This window comes from Panthera uncia (assembly GCF_023721935.1).
Source record: "Panthera uncia isolate 11264 chromosome A3 unlocalized genomic scaffold, Puncia_PCG_1.0 HiC_scaffold_11, whole genome shotgun sequence".
Lineage (NCBI taxonomy): Eukaryota > Metazoa > Chordata > Mammalia > Carnivora > Felidae > Panthera > Panthera uncia.
Genome location: NW_026057578.1, coordinates 26,935,596 through 26,949,536, shown reverse-complemented (window position 1 = coordinate 26,949,536; position 13,941 = coordinate 26,935,596). Strand labels below are relative to the sequence as shown.

Sequence of the window (13,941 nt, the reverse complement as noted above, 5' to 3'; positions counted from 1 at the left end):
CCTTGCTGACAGTTCTGAGAGCTGAATCAACCAGCCCAGAAGCCCATCCCATCTCCTGACTTCTTGCTTTGTGTGAAATACATTTCCTTCTTTTATTTCTATTTTTATTTTTTTATGTTTATTTTTGAGAGAGAGATAGAGAGACAGAGCATAAGCAGGGGAGGGGCAGAGAGAGAGGGAGACACAAACTCCCAAGCAGGCTGCAGGCTCTGAGCTGTCAGCACAGAGCCCAACGCAGGGCTTGAACTCACGAACCATGAGATTAGGACCTGAGCTGAAGTGAGACACCTAACCCACTGAGCCCCCAGGCGCCCCCTTCCTTTATTTATTTTTTGAAGTTTATTTTTAAAAATTGTTTTTTTAACGTTTTATTTATTTTTGAGACAGAGAGAGACAGAACATGAACGGGGGAGGGTCAGAGAGAGAGGGAGACACAGAATCTGAAGCAGGCTCCAGGCTCTGAGCCGTCAGCCCAGAGCCCGACGTAGGGCTCGAACTCACGGACCGTGAGATCATGACCTGAGCCGAAGTCGGACGCTCCACCGACTGAGCCACCCAGGCGCCCCTAAAGTTTATTTATTTTGAGACAGGGAGAGAGAGAGAGTATGCGCACGAGTGAGTGGGGGAGGGGCAGAGAGGAGGAGAGGGGGGGAGAGAGAGAGAAAGAGAATCCCAAACAGGCTTCCCACCGTCAGTGCAGAGCCTGACTCTCGACTGGAACTCACGTACTCGGGGCTGGATCATGACCTGAGCCGAGACGTTAAGAGCCCAACGCTCCACCAACTGAACCACCCAGGTGCCGCCATTCCATGAGAGGCTAGAAGGAATGTCCCGGAGACATTAAACTATCTCACCACTCCTTTATTAGGCACAAGGTTAAAATAGATTCTTCTGGCATCCAAAACCCATAATATTGATCCAAAACCCAGAACAGGGCTTGGGACGTTCCAGGAGGCCAGGGGGAGACGACCGTGCCCCCTCCATCCCCCAACTCTGGTGCTCAGGCCAGAGGTGGACAGGCGCGGGCCCTCGCTCCAAACCGCTCCTTGAGTTAGGCGAGGACCAGCCTCACAGTCTGAACTGGGGCTCCTCCAGCCCAGTCCTTGGCTCGGAGAAGAGAGCGGCTGGGAGCCCAATTCCCAGCCCAGCCTGGGCTCTGGAGTCCTGAGTTGCAAGGGAGAGGCCCAGCAGCCTTTGTTTGGCACAGGGATTTGTGAGAGGCACTGTCCCAGGTCGGAAGTGCCTGGGCACCTGCACGAGTGGATGCGGACACCTGTGCTGAGAGGGCCCAGTGTGGACACCGACCGTGGGCTGGAGATGTGTCGTCCGCAGGAGGTTCGTCTTTTGTTCACTGCGGCGCTCCCAGCACCGAGAACAGGGCTCGGCGCGCAGTGAGCTCCCAGGATTTGTTAAATTCGCAAGCCTGTGTGCACAGGTGTGCGGAACCACACAAGGGTGCATACAGCACACTCCACACATGCCTCCTTTCTCCCTTCTAGAAGGCACTAAGGTTTGGCTCAGTGCAAAAACAAAAAAAGGTGGGAGAGAGCTTGGAGATACCCCAAAGTCAATTCCACTGCTGCAGCTGAGAGTCTAAGGCTACCTAGCCATATAGACCGGCTTCTCTCACCCCCTCCTCTTCCTCGGCCTCCTCCAGCCCCGGCCCTTCAGGGACCACCTGATCGGCCTCCCAGAGGTGGGATCGGGGTGGAGCTGAGGGGATCGGCTTCTCCCGCAGCCAGGGATGCAACAGGATGCCCGTGGCCGTGAGGCGTTCGGCTGGCTCCCGTCGAAGGAGACAGCGGACCAGGCAGCGAGCGGGAGCCGAGAGGCCCTCGGGCAGGGCAAAGGCACCGCGGCGGATCTTGCCAAAGAGCAGGGCAGGCTCTGAGTCTTGGAAGGGGTAGTGGCCAGCCAGCATGGTGAAGAGCGCCACGCCCAGGCTCCACACATCGGCCGCCTTGCCTGAGTAGGATGCCCGGGAGCTGAGGATTTCAGGTCCCACGTAGGCCGGGCACGCGTGTTTGTCCCACAGGGAGTCGTCGGGTCCGTTCAGCACACAGGCATCCTCCAGGTTCTCCAGCACCAGCTTAGTCCTGTGGCAGGTGGAGAGACAGAAGGGTCACCTCCTATTGGGCCCCCCGTGCCCCAACATGGCCCCACGCTGTCACCCTTAATGGCACCCACTTCCTGAGTGCCGGCTGGCATTTGGCAGAATTGAACCAGTCTTGGGTCGCCCGGGTGGCTCAGTTGGTTAAATGGCCGACTCTTGACCTCGGCTCAGGTTGTGAGCTCATGGTTCGTGAGTTCGAGCCCCGCATCGGGCTCTGTGCTGATGGCATGGAGCCTGCTTGAGATTCTCCCTGCCTGCCCCTATCCCACTCATGCTGTCTCTCTCAAAATAAATACATTAAAAAAAATAATAATAATAGTAATAAATAAAAATAAAAAAGAATTGAGCCAGTCCTGTGAGGCTGGTTGACCGACCTCATTTTACACATGAGGAAGCCCAGGCTCAGAGACATTAGTCATTTCTCAAGGCCACAGAGCAATTCAGTTTGAACTAGGACTCTGAGAGGAGCACATTTCCCAGTAGTCCCTTGGAGAGGGGGCTGAGATGGGTGGGGGCCTTAAGGCTCTTCTAAATATTTATTTATTTATTTTAATGTTTATTTATTTTTGAAGGAGAGCGAGAGCGAGACAGAGCATGAGCGCAGGAGGGGCAGAGAGGGAGGGAAAAACAGAATCCGAAGCAGGCTCCAGGCTCTGAGCTGTCAGCACAGAGCCCGACGCGGGGCTCGAACTCACGAACCAAACTGTGAGATCATGACCTGAGCGGAAGTCGGACACTTAACTGACTGAGCCACCCAGGAGCCCCCTGACTGGTACTCTTCTAAAGTGTCAAGGTCAAGGAAGACAAGGAAAGACTGAGGAACAGTTTCAGACTGGGGGAGACTAAGGAGTATGACAACTGAATGCAAGCTGGGCTTCTGGACTGGATGCCAGACAGGAAATGAGTATTAGTGGGAAACTAGCGAAATTGAAATCAATCTGTGGTTCAGTGAATAGGTACTAGACCCAGGTTAATTTCTTAGTTTTGATGGTTGTTCTGTGGTTGAGAAGTTAATATTAGGGGAAACTGGGTGAAAACAATATGAAAACTCTTGGCACTATTTTTGCAACTTTTCTGCAAGTCTAAAACTATTTCAAAAAGTTTAAAGGGTACGATGGGGTCACCCTCCTTCCCCCCCCCCCCCCCCCCCAAAAAAATCTTGAAATGAAATTCATGCTCCTGATGGATGTTCGCATGCACCTGATTGGCTTGGCATGCTCCCTGACACGTCCTGCCCACCCCCCCGGGGGAGTCTAGGGGAGGGGACAGAATGCCAGGTCCCTTTCTGTTCCCTCCCTCCAAAAATCACTGATCCTCAGCATCACAGAAATAGTTCCCATGTGAGGAGCTTCAGGGCCTGTTTTGGCTTGTTGTCTGTGGCCCTGACATCCTGGAAGCATCTTGACAACCTGGCCCTTTCCCCTACCAGTGGGGAAACTGAGGCCCAGAGGCTCCGGGTCACCCAGAGTCTGCAGGTAAGGCCAGCCAGACTCCCGCCTCTCGAGTTTAAGGTGAATTAGGACCTCTCTGGAGTCACCTCTGGGGTCAGTTCCCAGCTCTGCTATATATTTAGCTGGGGGGTCTTGGGCCTTACTTGACTTCTCTGGACCTGTTTGGTCCCCTGACCAAACAGAAGCAATATCAGCCCTGCCTCCTATTCGTAAGGATCCCAGCCAAGTCAGAGGAAGCAATATCAGCCCTGCCTCCTATTCGTAAGGATCCCAGCCAAGTCAGACAGGGCAGCCAAGCTGCTCATCGCCGTCGGCTACTGTGACTGTCACAGAGGCAATGCTCCACCTCAGGGGCTTTGCATTCGGTCTGAGTCAACCTTTTCCCGGGACCTGGGCGGAGGTGCTCGTCCAGGCTTCTCCATTCCTTGCGTAAGTTACTTTACCCTCCTGGGCCTCGGTTTCCCCAGCATGGCTCACCTCTCAGGCGTGTCTGTGCGCAGGGTCTCTGTGCCCACACTCACCTCTCCTCGTTGGTGAAGACAAAGCGCCGCAGCTTGAGATCGCGCAGGACCAGGCCGTGCTGGTGACAGTGCGCCAGGGCGGCGGCCATCTGGCGGAAGAGCGCGGCGGCCTCGGGCTCGGGGAGGCGGCGGCGGCGGCGCACCAGGCTGTGCATGTCCCCGTGGGGCCGTGGGAAAAAGGTGTAGAGGTGGCGGGGGCCCGCCACGACGTCGGCCGGCCGCGCCACGTGTCCCCGCGGGGGCAGCCGCGAGTAGGGCTCCAGCACCGCCTGGGCCTCGCGGGCCGGGTACACCTGTGGGCGGGGCGGGGCGGGGCGTAAGCGCAGGTGGGGGCCGCCCAGCGGAGCCCGGCCTGGCCTTGGAAGCAGTCACGGCCAACCATTCAGGCACTGTGTGCTCGGCACTGTGCCACGCGCTCCAGCAAGCCGCTCCACCCGGACGAAGCTGAGAGGCCGCACAGCCAGCGGGTGGCAGGCCTGAGACCTGAATCCGTGCTCCACGGTCTGTGCTCTCAACTGCTACCTTAGACGCCCTTAAACTTCACGCAACTGGGAAATGACAGGGGACCCAAACGGAAATAGCCCAAAGCCGTGGAAATGCAGAAGAGTAGATAGCCCACGAGTCACTTTACGCATAGCATCCCGTGCTCATAGCTACACCGTTCCCTAGGATGCACCGCCTGCCCGCCCTCTCATTCACTCCACAAGCAGATACTGGCGACTGCCTGTGCCGGCCTTGGGGATCCAACCTGGCTGACGGCCGTGGCCCCTGCCCTCCTGATGCCCACGGTCCAATACAGGAGACGAGGAAACAAGCCAACAGACAACATATTTACAAATTCTCACGAGCATCACAAAGGAACCAGAAAGATGCTGGAGGAGAGAATATTTTGGAAGGGGGCACCTACCCGGAAAGGTGTGGTCTAAAAGGGACTCTGGGGAAATGACCTGAATGATTCAGAGATGCCCACGGGATAAGCTTTCCAGGTGAGGGACATGGGCAGTGCAAGGGCCCTGAGGCAAGAAAGTGTTTGAGCCACTTCAGAAAAACCAGCCCAAGATCAGTTCAGCTGGAGTGGGGCAGGGGAGGGAAGGGGGCAGTGGTGAGTGTGGTGAGGGTGTTGGAAAATGTGCTCGGGGCTCTACGGACATCAGATGGAAACCTCCCCACAGCCCTGAAAGGTGTGTTCCGTTTTACCGATGGTGAAACTGATGTTCAGAGAAGGAAGGCCACCTGTCGGAAGCCATACAGCTGACCAGAGGCGGAGCTGGTATACTGACTTTGTCTGCCTTTAAACCCTTCCCATGTTATTTTGGCCATGCCCACACAGAAAATAAAAATAAATGAAGCGCATACATATTTAATTCATGAAAAAAAAAAAAGTAAGCATATGTTTAAAAAAGAAAAGAAAAGAAAAGAAAACCAAACAGCTGGGTGGCACGGAAGAAAGAATTCAAAAAACAGAGACTACTTTTTTTTAAGTCAGGGTAAACATTCCTGCCTCTGTGCATTTGACCTTGCCTGTCCTGCCGCCGGAATGCTCTTTCCTAGAGACCCACAGGGCTGGCCCCCGCCCCCCCACTCATGTAAGTCACTGCTTGAATGTCACCTCCTCGGAGAGGTCTTCCTGGACTAAAATCACCTGCTCCCCCATAATCCCTGTCCCCCTCTCTTTCAGCTCCCAGCTTTCTCTCCAAAGCACTTACGATCCCCTGGTACATATTTTACTTATTCTCTTGTTTACTGTCCTTGTCCTCCACTTAAGCATCGGCTTGATGAGAGCAGGACTCGGTCTGTGTTAGAGCCACAGCAGGGTGCATGGCACGCAGGGTGCTCAGTGAAGGTTTGTTGAATAAATGAATAGGTGATCCTCTACAGACAGGCCGGTGATCCTTCTACACACTGACCAGAAAAGCCTAGGCGATGGGGAAAGCTGGAGGCTCACTGGCTGCTTCCCCAACAAACACAGGAATAAAGTAATATAAGGACCCCTCAGCCCTGGCAATCCTCTAGAGCCAAGGCCCTTTCCAGGCCCCCTGTGATGCTGGGGGAGAATGACCCTGGGGGAACGTACCTTGCAGGTGTACTCGGTGCCTGAGGGGCAGTGCAGGGCCCAGTAGGCCCGGCCACCCTCCTCAGGCTCCAGGAGGACATAGGGCCCAAGACGGGAGGCAGTGGTCCCAGCACAGGCATGGGCTGGAGCAGGAAGTGGGCTCGGGGGCAGCGGGCAGGAGGGCAGCCTGGGCTGGGGCCCGATTCGCGCTTGTTTCTGGATGGGACACTCGGTGTCTAGGTCATTGTCCAACTCCCACTGCTTCCTCCTGGAGGGGGCACCCACAGCAGCAGCCAGAGGGGTGGCTCGCATCTGCGAAGAAGGGAAAAAGCACTGAAGTGAGGCTGTTTGGTGGCCCCCCCCTTCCCTAGCCTTTATGGAGGAGGACTTGGCAGTGTGCATCAAAGTGACAAACGCCCTTAACCTTGACTGCGTGTCCCGCTTCTGGGGATTTATCCTCCAATTAAAATGCCCACCAAAAAATTAAACATGTCAAGGGCTGTTCATCAGAGCCTTGCATCCAATAGCAAAAGGCAGGAAACACCCCCAAACGTCCAGCAGTATGGGACTGGTTAAACGTCATGATACAAGCCACATGGTGGAATATTATACAGCCCTGGAAAGGGACCAGCAAGCCCTGTACACACCGATATAATGATGTCGGTACACGGTTATCCTGCACCCACATGATAGAAACCACTAAATGTCCATCATTGGGGAACTGGTTAAACCAATTCTATGTCATCTGTACACAAGAAAACTGTAGCCATTTATGATTAAGAAAACTCTTTAGGGGCACCTGGCTGGCTCAGTCAGTACAGCATGAGACTTTTTTTTTTTTTTTTCAGTTTATTTCTTTATTTTGAGAGAGAGAGAGAGGCAGAGAGAAAGAGAGAGACTCTCGGGGCGCCTGGGTGGCTCAGTCGGTTGGGCGTCCGACTTCAGCTCAGGTCACGATCTCGCGGTCTGTGGGTTCGAGCCCCGTGTCAGGCTCTGGGCTGATGGCTCGGAGCCTGGAGCCTGCTTCCGATTCTGTGTCTCCCTCTCTCTCTGCCCCTCCCCCGTTCATGCTGTGTCTCTCTCTGTCTCAAAAATAAATAAAATGTTAAAAAAAAATTAAAAAAAAAAAAAAAGAAAGAGAGAGACTCTCAAGCAGGCTCTGTGCTGTCAGCATAGAGGCCAACATGGGGGTCCATCTCCTGAACCATGAGATCATGACCTGAACCAAATCCAAGAGTCGGATGCTTAACCGACCAAGCCACCCAAGTGCCCTGCATGTGACTCTTGATCTCAGGGTCGTAAATTCAAGACCCAAAATTTTAAAAGCTTACTAAAAGAAGGAAGAAAGAAAGAAAGGAAGGAAGGAAGAGGGAAAGAAAGAAAGAAAGAAAGAGCAAGGAAGGAAGGAAGAGGGAAAGAAACAGAGAAAGAAAGAAAGAAAGAAAGAAAGAAAGAAAGAGAAAGAGGGGAAGAAAGAAAGAAAGAAAGAGCAAGGAAAGAAGGAAGAGGGAAAGAGAGAAAGAAAGAAAGAAAGAAAGAAAGAAAGAAAGAAAGAGAAAGAGCAAGGAAGGAAGGAAGGAAGAGGGAAAGAAAGAGAGAAAGAAAGAAAGAAAGAAAGAACAAGGAAGGAAGGAAGGAGGGAAGGAAGAGGGAAAGAGAGAAAGAAAGAAAGAAAGGAAGGAAGGAAGGAGGGAAGGAAGAGGGAAAGAGAGAAAGAAAGAAAGAAAGGAAGGAAGGAAGAGGGAAAGAAAGAGAGAAAGAAAGAAAGAAAGAAAGAAAGAAAGAAAGAAAGAACAAGGAAGGAAGGAAGGAAGGAGGGAAGGAAGAGAGAAAGAAAGAAAGAAAGAAAGAAAGAAAGGAAGGAAGAGGGAAAGAGAGAAAGAAAGAAAGAAAGAAAGAAAGAAAGAAAGAAAGAAGGAAGAGAGAGGGGCGCCTGGGTGGCTCAGTCGGTTAAGTGTCCGACTCTTGATTTCAGCTCAGGTCATGATCTCATAGTTTGTGAGTTCGAGCCCGCATCAGGCTCCACGCATCAGGCTCCGCACTGACCGTGCAGAGCCTGCTTGGGATTCTCTCTTTCTCTCTGCCCCTCCCCAACTTGTACTCACGCTCTTCTCAAAAATAAAATAAATAAACCTAAAAAAAAGAAAGAAAGAGAAACTCCTTATGTGCTGATTAGAAAAACCTCCAGAGTGAACGGTTAAGTGGAATTTAAAAAAAGCAAAGTGGAGAACTGGCCTTGGCAGTGAGAGGAAGAGAGACTTTGCACTCTATCTGCTGAGTGGTGTAGTGCAGGGAGCTATTACCTGGGGCAGGGAGGGAGGGATGATGAATGAATGAGGAAGGTATGAATGTACATATGAATGCGGGCTCTGGAATGGATATGTTGTCCAGTGCACAAAGCAAGCTGCTATAGGACAAATATACCCTGAGATGATTGAGACGATATCATTCATGTAAAAAACGCCACCAGCATATCAAAAAAAAATGTATCTCCATACTTGCTTATATGTCGGTATGTAAATGCACAAGTTTTGGAAGGACCCAGACTAAACCGGCCACAGTAGCTCCTGACCTCCTGGGAGGCCCAAGAGAGGAAGGGGTTTGGTAGAAAGGCAAGGGCATTTTCAATTTCAGTATTTTTATTTATTCATTTATTATTTTTTTTTATTTTATTCTTTAACGTTTATTTATTTTTGAGAAGAGAGAGAGAGAGCATGAACAGGGGAGGGTCAGAGAAAGAGGGAGACACAGCATCTGAAACAGGCTCCAGGCTCTGAGCTATCAGCACAGAGCCCGACGCAGGGCTCGAACTCACCGACGGCGAGATCATGACCTGAGCGGAAGTCGGACGCTCAACCGACTGAGCCACCCAGGCGCCCCTCAATTTCAGTATTTTAAAATAAAGATCCTGCACTCATTTATGGCTTGAGTATTTCAAAAATGAGTGTATTTCTTTTTTTGTTTTTTCAAATGTGAACTTTACTATTGCCTGATGACTCAAAGCTATCAGAATCACAGGTCCAGAGTTAGTCAACAATAGACAGTGCAGTTTCACCATCAGGTAAGAAGTAAGGCAAGGAGGGGATGTCTCTCAAAGGCGGTAAGATTCATTCATTCAGTTATGGAGGAAGCCATCCTCCCCCCCGGGGGGGGGGGAACGCAGCTGTATAACTGTGTGGTGGGTGGAGGAGAGGGCACTGGCATGCCAGAGCAGGGAGGTTCTCTCCTGGATCTATCTGCCTACCCATTCAGGCTCCAGATGAGGGACACGGAGCCAAGGTATAAGACATTAGAGGGAGATAGACTTCAGCCCCGGTAAAGACCTTCCCGAAGGTCTGAGCCAGGATCAATGGGGAAACATCACTCAGAGTCGGTTCTCAGACTGAGGACCACCTACTCCCAAGTCCAAGCGAGCGGTGGGCTGCCTTGGGAGGGAGGCAGGGAGACCTCAAATGGCGTGCAAGGCCATAATCCCAACGTAGTAAGAATGCAACAGCGGGTGGCTGTAGTCAGACATTCCCAGGTTCGAATCCTGGCCCAGACCCGGCCTGGCAGGGGTAGCCCTGGGCAATGGAGGCTGCCCCTAACACCCACCTCTTGCTGTTCCCTGACGCCTCTGGCGGAATAAGGGCAGGTCATACCAAACACACACTCACAGAACCCAGAGCAGACAGCTGTACACACGCCCCTCAAAAACACAGTTTGTCCAAGCCGGCCAGCTGCGACACCACATCCAGGGCAGAGAGGGGCACACACATCATTAAGGGACACACACCTCGTCGTCCTTGGGCAAGCGGGCAGGCATACACACGCAGAGCCCTCCCAACTCTCCCACTCACCACTGACCGATACCTGTAAGGTCACAGGCAAGGTCTGACACGTGCCCCACCCCCTAGACGGCCCCGCCCCGCCTGCCGCCGCCGGGCTCCTCCCGTGGGAGCGGAAGCGGCGGGCCGCTGGTGTCCCGAGGCAGAAGATTCAGCGGAAACCGAGCAGCCGGAGGGGGAGAGGCGAGGAAAGGAGGCTGGGCCCCAGGGCTGTGAGAAGGGGCGGACCGGGGCCCTCCTCGTTCCTCACGCCCCAGAGTCTGAAGGGACAAAACGCAAGCGCGCACGGTGCAACCCGCAACCCGCAGCCGCAGCGCCAGGTGCATACCTGCGGCCGACGCCCCGCACGCTCCGGGGGTCCCGCACCCCGCGCGCTGCACCCTCGCTCCCTCTCCCCCTGCATCTGCCCCCAAGGTACCCGAGCCCGGCCCCAGCACAGCCCACACCTGCCACCGGCTCCTCGCGGCTCTGACCGTGCGCCGAGACACATCCGCTCCAACCCCGCAGGCCCACGCGGATCCCGCACACACACCCCAGAGGGACACAGACCCTACGGGGTCCCCGGCGTCCCCCGCGGGCCCCTCACACACACGCCTCCCCCGCCCCACGCTCACCTCCCGGGGCCACACGCCCGCACCTCTGTCCCCTGCTCCCTCCGCCCCCAGGATATGCTCTACCTTCGCGGGTCCGCACCCTCCAACCCGTCCGCCCCCGACCCCCGGCCCGACCCCTCTCCGGCCCCGCAGGGTACCTTGCCCGGGCGTGCGGCGGGATCCTGAGTCTCCAGGGCACTCCCACGTGGCCGGGGGCCCGCTGCGACGCGGCTGCGCTCGGGACCCCGGTCCCCGCAGCCGGACACGTGTGGAGCCGCCGCCGCTTCCGCTGCGAGTGTCTCCCGGCTCCAGAGCCGGCTCCGGCCCGGGCCCGGGTGATGCAAACCTGCGCTAATCCGCCGTCGCCTGATGCGCTCCAGCCCGAGATTGCAACATCCCGCGCGCTCCGCCCCCTGGGGGAAGGGGGGGGGTCACCGCCCCGGCGCGCCCCGCCCCCCACGGGTGTCTCGGCTCCACCCCCTCCCCCACCTGCCCCGCGCAGACACCAGCCACTGGCTCTCCCTCCTTCCTTGGAAAGAGCATTTTGCTTTTCTGAGCCTCAGTCTGCCCATATGCGAAATGGGGAGAACGTCCTTCCTTCTCAGGATGCAGAGGAGAAAAAGAGCAAACCGTGATAGTTCCCCGGGTGCTTTCCTGTTTTATAAAGTACCTTCCCACCAATGCTTTATTAACCTTTAGGAGGACTCTGGGCAGGCAGGAAGCTCCGCTCGCCCCATCCTAGCCCGAGGCCCAGGCATGGGAAAGCAGCCCGGGAGTTTTGCAAAGACCTCAGACTTTAGGATCTGAGTCGCGGGGCTCAGAAGAACCGATGTGGTCCCCCGGGGAGGCCTGGGGTCGGGCAGGCGTCACAGCGTCCACTGGATACAGGCAGCGCAGCCTAATGATTAAGAGCCAGCGCCCTAGACCCAACCTGCCTAAGAGCGCACCCCACCTTTGCGCCGACGCACTGTGCAACCTCAGGAAAGTTACTTAAAACCCTGCTAGAGCCGAAAATCCCTCCTCTGTAAAATGGGCTTATAGGAGTACTCACTTCATAAGGTTTTCGCTTGGACAAAATGCTTAGAACTAGATGGCACAACCTAAGTGTTCAATAAATAGAATAGAGGCTCGGGGAGGGGAAGTCACCCCATAACAGGACTTACACCCCAAGCCTAAGAGACCCTGGTGCCACTTCCTATTTGGTGAAGCATCCCCGTGCAGCCCCAGGGATCCAGTACCTTTCTTGGAAATCCCTTTTAGGTCTTGATGTCTCTGAACGCACCAGTGTCAAAAAATAGCTTCTCCAGGAAGAGGTTGGATGGCGTTGGAAAGGTGGATGAAGCTCCCTCTGTTGCTCAGGTTCCAGAACCCCAGGGACCAGCTCACCTGTGTTTCAGGAATTTCAGGGCACACCAGGGGACTCTGGGATCTCATTTAACCCTGGAGACTCCCCTGCCAGGGAGGAACTAGTGAACTCATTTTCTACCCCTGGGAAGTCTAGACTCAGGTCGAAAATCCCTCAGCAGTAAGGGACAAAGAAAAGTGGAATTGGTTGTTTTCTCTGTGCAGCCAGCACTGTGCTGGGTTTGCTCATACATTCCTTACTTTGTTCATGCTGTATGAGACCCTGTTCTAACTGCTGGGGACTCAGCAGTGGCAAGAGTGACCCATCCCTGCCCTCACAGTTCTTATAAATCAGTGGGAAGACAGACCATTATCAAGAAAATGAAATCAATAACCAAGATCATTTAAAATTCAGTATACATGTCATGTGTTTTCTTGAATAAACAAAGAGGATAGATTTGTCCTGTAGCACAGACTACTGAGGGGTGGCTATTTTCATTGGGGCTCGTCAAGAAGGTGATGTTTACACTAAGATCTTACGGAAGAGACGGGCTGAGGATGCAAAGATCTGAGGGGACATAGAAAAAGTAACCGCAAAGACCCCGAGGCACCTAATGAACCATGAGATGAACACTATGACCTTTATTCTACAGATGAGTGACGGTGAGAGGTTTACCCAAAAGCACCTACCTTGTGGTATGAAGCAGATTTGAGATTTGAACCTGGGGCAGCTAATGCCAATGCTTATACCATCCAGGGACATTTTACAAGCTTTGCCACCCGGCAGCCTCCACCTGGACCAGTGGATATGGCTCCTGGAACTGCACCCTGGGAATGACTCCCCAGGTTTAGGAGGGCCTTGTCACATTTGGGGGGGGGGGTCAAATCCTGGTTTTCTAGACCAATGGAACATAAAATATAAGCCACATAATGTAGGATTACATTTTCTAGTCATGCATTAAAGAATACAAAGAGGGGCACCTGGGTGGTTCTGTTGGTTAAGCATCTGACTCTTGATTTTGGCTCAGGTCATGATCCCTGGGGTGGAGGGATTGGGGCCCCCCTCCCCCTGCCGCAGGAGCCCTGCTTTGAGCCCCACCTCCAGCTCCCTCAGCTGATAATGGAGGCTTCCTTAGATTCTCTCTTTCTCTGCCCCTCTCTCCCTGCTCTCTCTCTCTCTCTCTCAAATAATTTTTTTTTAATTTAAAGAAGAATAAAAAGAAACAGGTGAGGGGCACCCGGATGGCTCAGTCAGCGGAATTTGTGACTCTTGATCTCAAGGTTGTAAGTTCGAGTCTCATGTTGGGCATAGAGATTGCTTAAAAAAAAAAAAATTAAAAAAAAAAAGGTGAAACTAACATTAATAATATATTCAATTATCCAATATATCTAGCATGTGATCATCTCAACAAATAATTACGAAATTATTAATGATATACTCTAAATTTTTTTCCCCCGCTAATGTCTTCAATATCCGGTGTTTTATACTTTGGAAACAAATCGGAACAGAAGCTAAATTGTGAGGGCTTAAAGTAAAATGCTGTGGGGCGCCTGGGTGGCTCAGTCGGTTAAGCGTCCGACTTCGGCTCAGGTCATGATCTCTCGGTCCGTGAGTTCGAGCCCCGCATCGGGCTCTGTGCTGCCAGCTCAGAGCCTGGAGCCTGTTTCAGATTCTGTGTCTCCCTCTCTCTGACCCTCCCCTGTTCATGCTCTGTCTCTCCCTGTCTCAAAAATAAATAAATTAAAAAAAAAAAAAAAGTAAAATGCTGTTTTACCAAGACAATTAAATTGTGTTTAGTGGACAACATGTTTTACTTGCTTTAGAATTAAAGTTAAATCACGTGCAAATTTTCAGCCTCTTAGCCATATTTTAAATGCTCAATAGCTTCGTGTAGTAAACGGCTACCACAATGAGTAGCACCCTAGAGCAAGAACTCTTGGTACCTGATCCAGGGAGAATAGCAAAGAAGTTAAGACCTGTTGGGTTTACAGCATAGATGCCAAATAGCCTTGAGCCTCAGTTTCCACGCCTATAAAGT

General features: G+C 53.1%; 1 protein-coding gene across 1 annotated transcript; it reads right to left on the bottom strand.

Moving 5' to 3' along the window:
• Positions 1 to 850: 850 nt before the first annotated feature.
• On the bottom strand, positions 851 to 10,945 carry TRIB3 (tribbles pseudokinase 3). Its single transcript, XM_049651006.1, has 4 exons — positions 10,717 to 10,945; positions 6,160 to 6,450; positions 4,086 to 4,378; positions 851 to 2,096 (listed from the first exon to the last, which is right to left on the bottom strand). The coding sequence occupies exons 2-4, from the start codon at positions 6,448 to 6,450 to the stop codon at positions 1,604 to 1,606; spliced, it is 1,077 nt and encodes a 358-aa protein (XP_049506963.1). The 5' UTR covers positions 10,717 to 10,945; the 3' UTR covers positions 851 to 1,603.
• Positions 10,946 to 13,941: the final 2,996 nt, after the last annotated feature.

What these genes read in the sequence shown, in the direction of transcription:
- TRIB3 (XM_049651006.1), bottom strand. Translation starts at nt 6,450, where the DNA reads ATGCGAGCCACCCCTCTGGCTGCTGCTGTGGGTGCCCCCTCCAGGAGG. An exon ending in GCACCGAGTACACCTGCAAG is followed by an intron (nt 4,379 to 6,159) that starts GTACGTTCCCCC and finishes CCCCGCCCACAG; the next exon opens with GTGTACCCGGCCCGCGAGGC. An exon ending in GTCTTCACCAACGAGGAGAG is followed by an intron (nt 2,097 to 4,085) that starts GTGAGTGTGGGC and finishes CACCTGCCACAG; the next exon opens with GACTAAGCTGGTGCTGGAGA.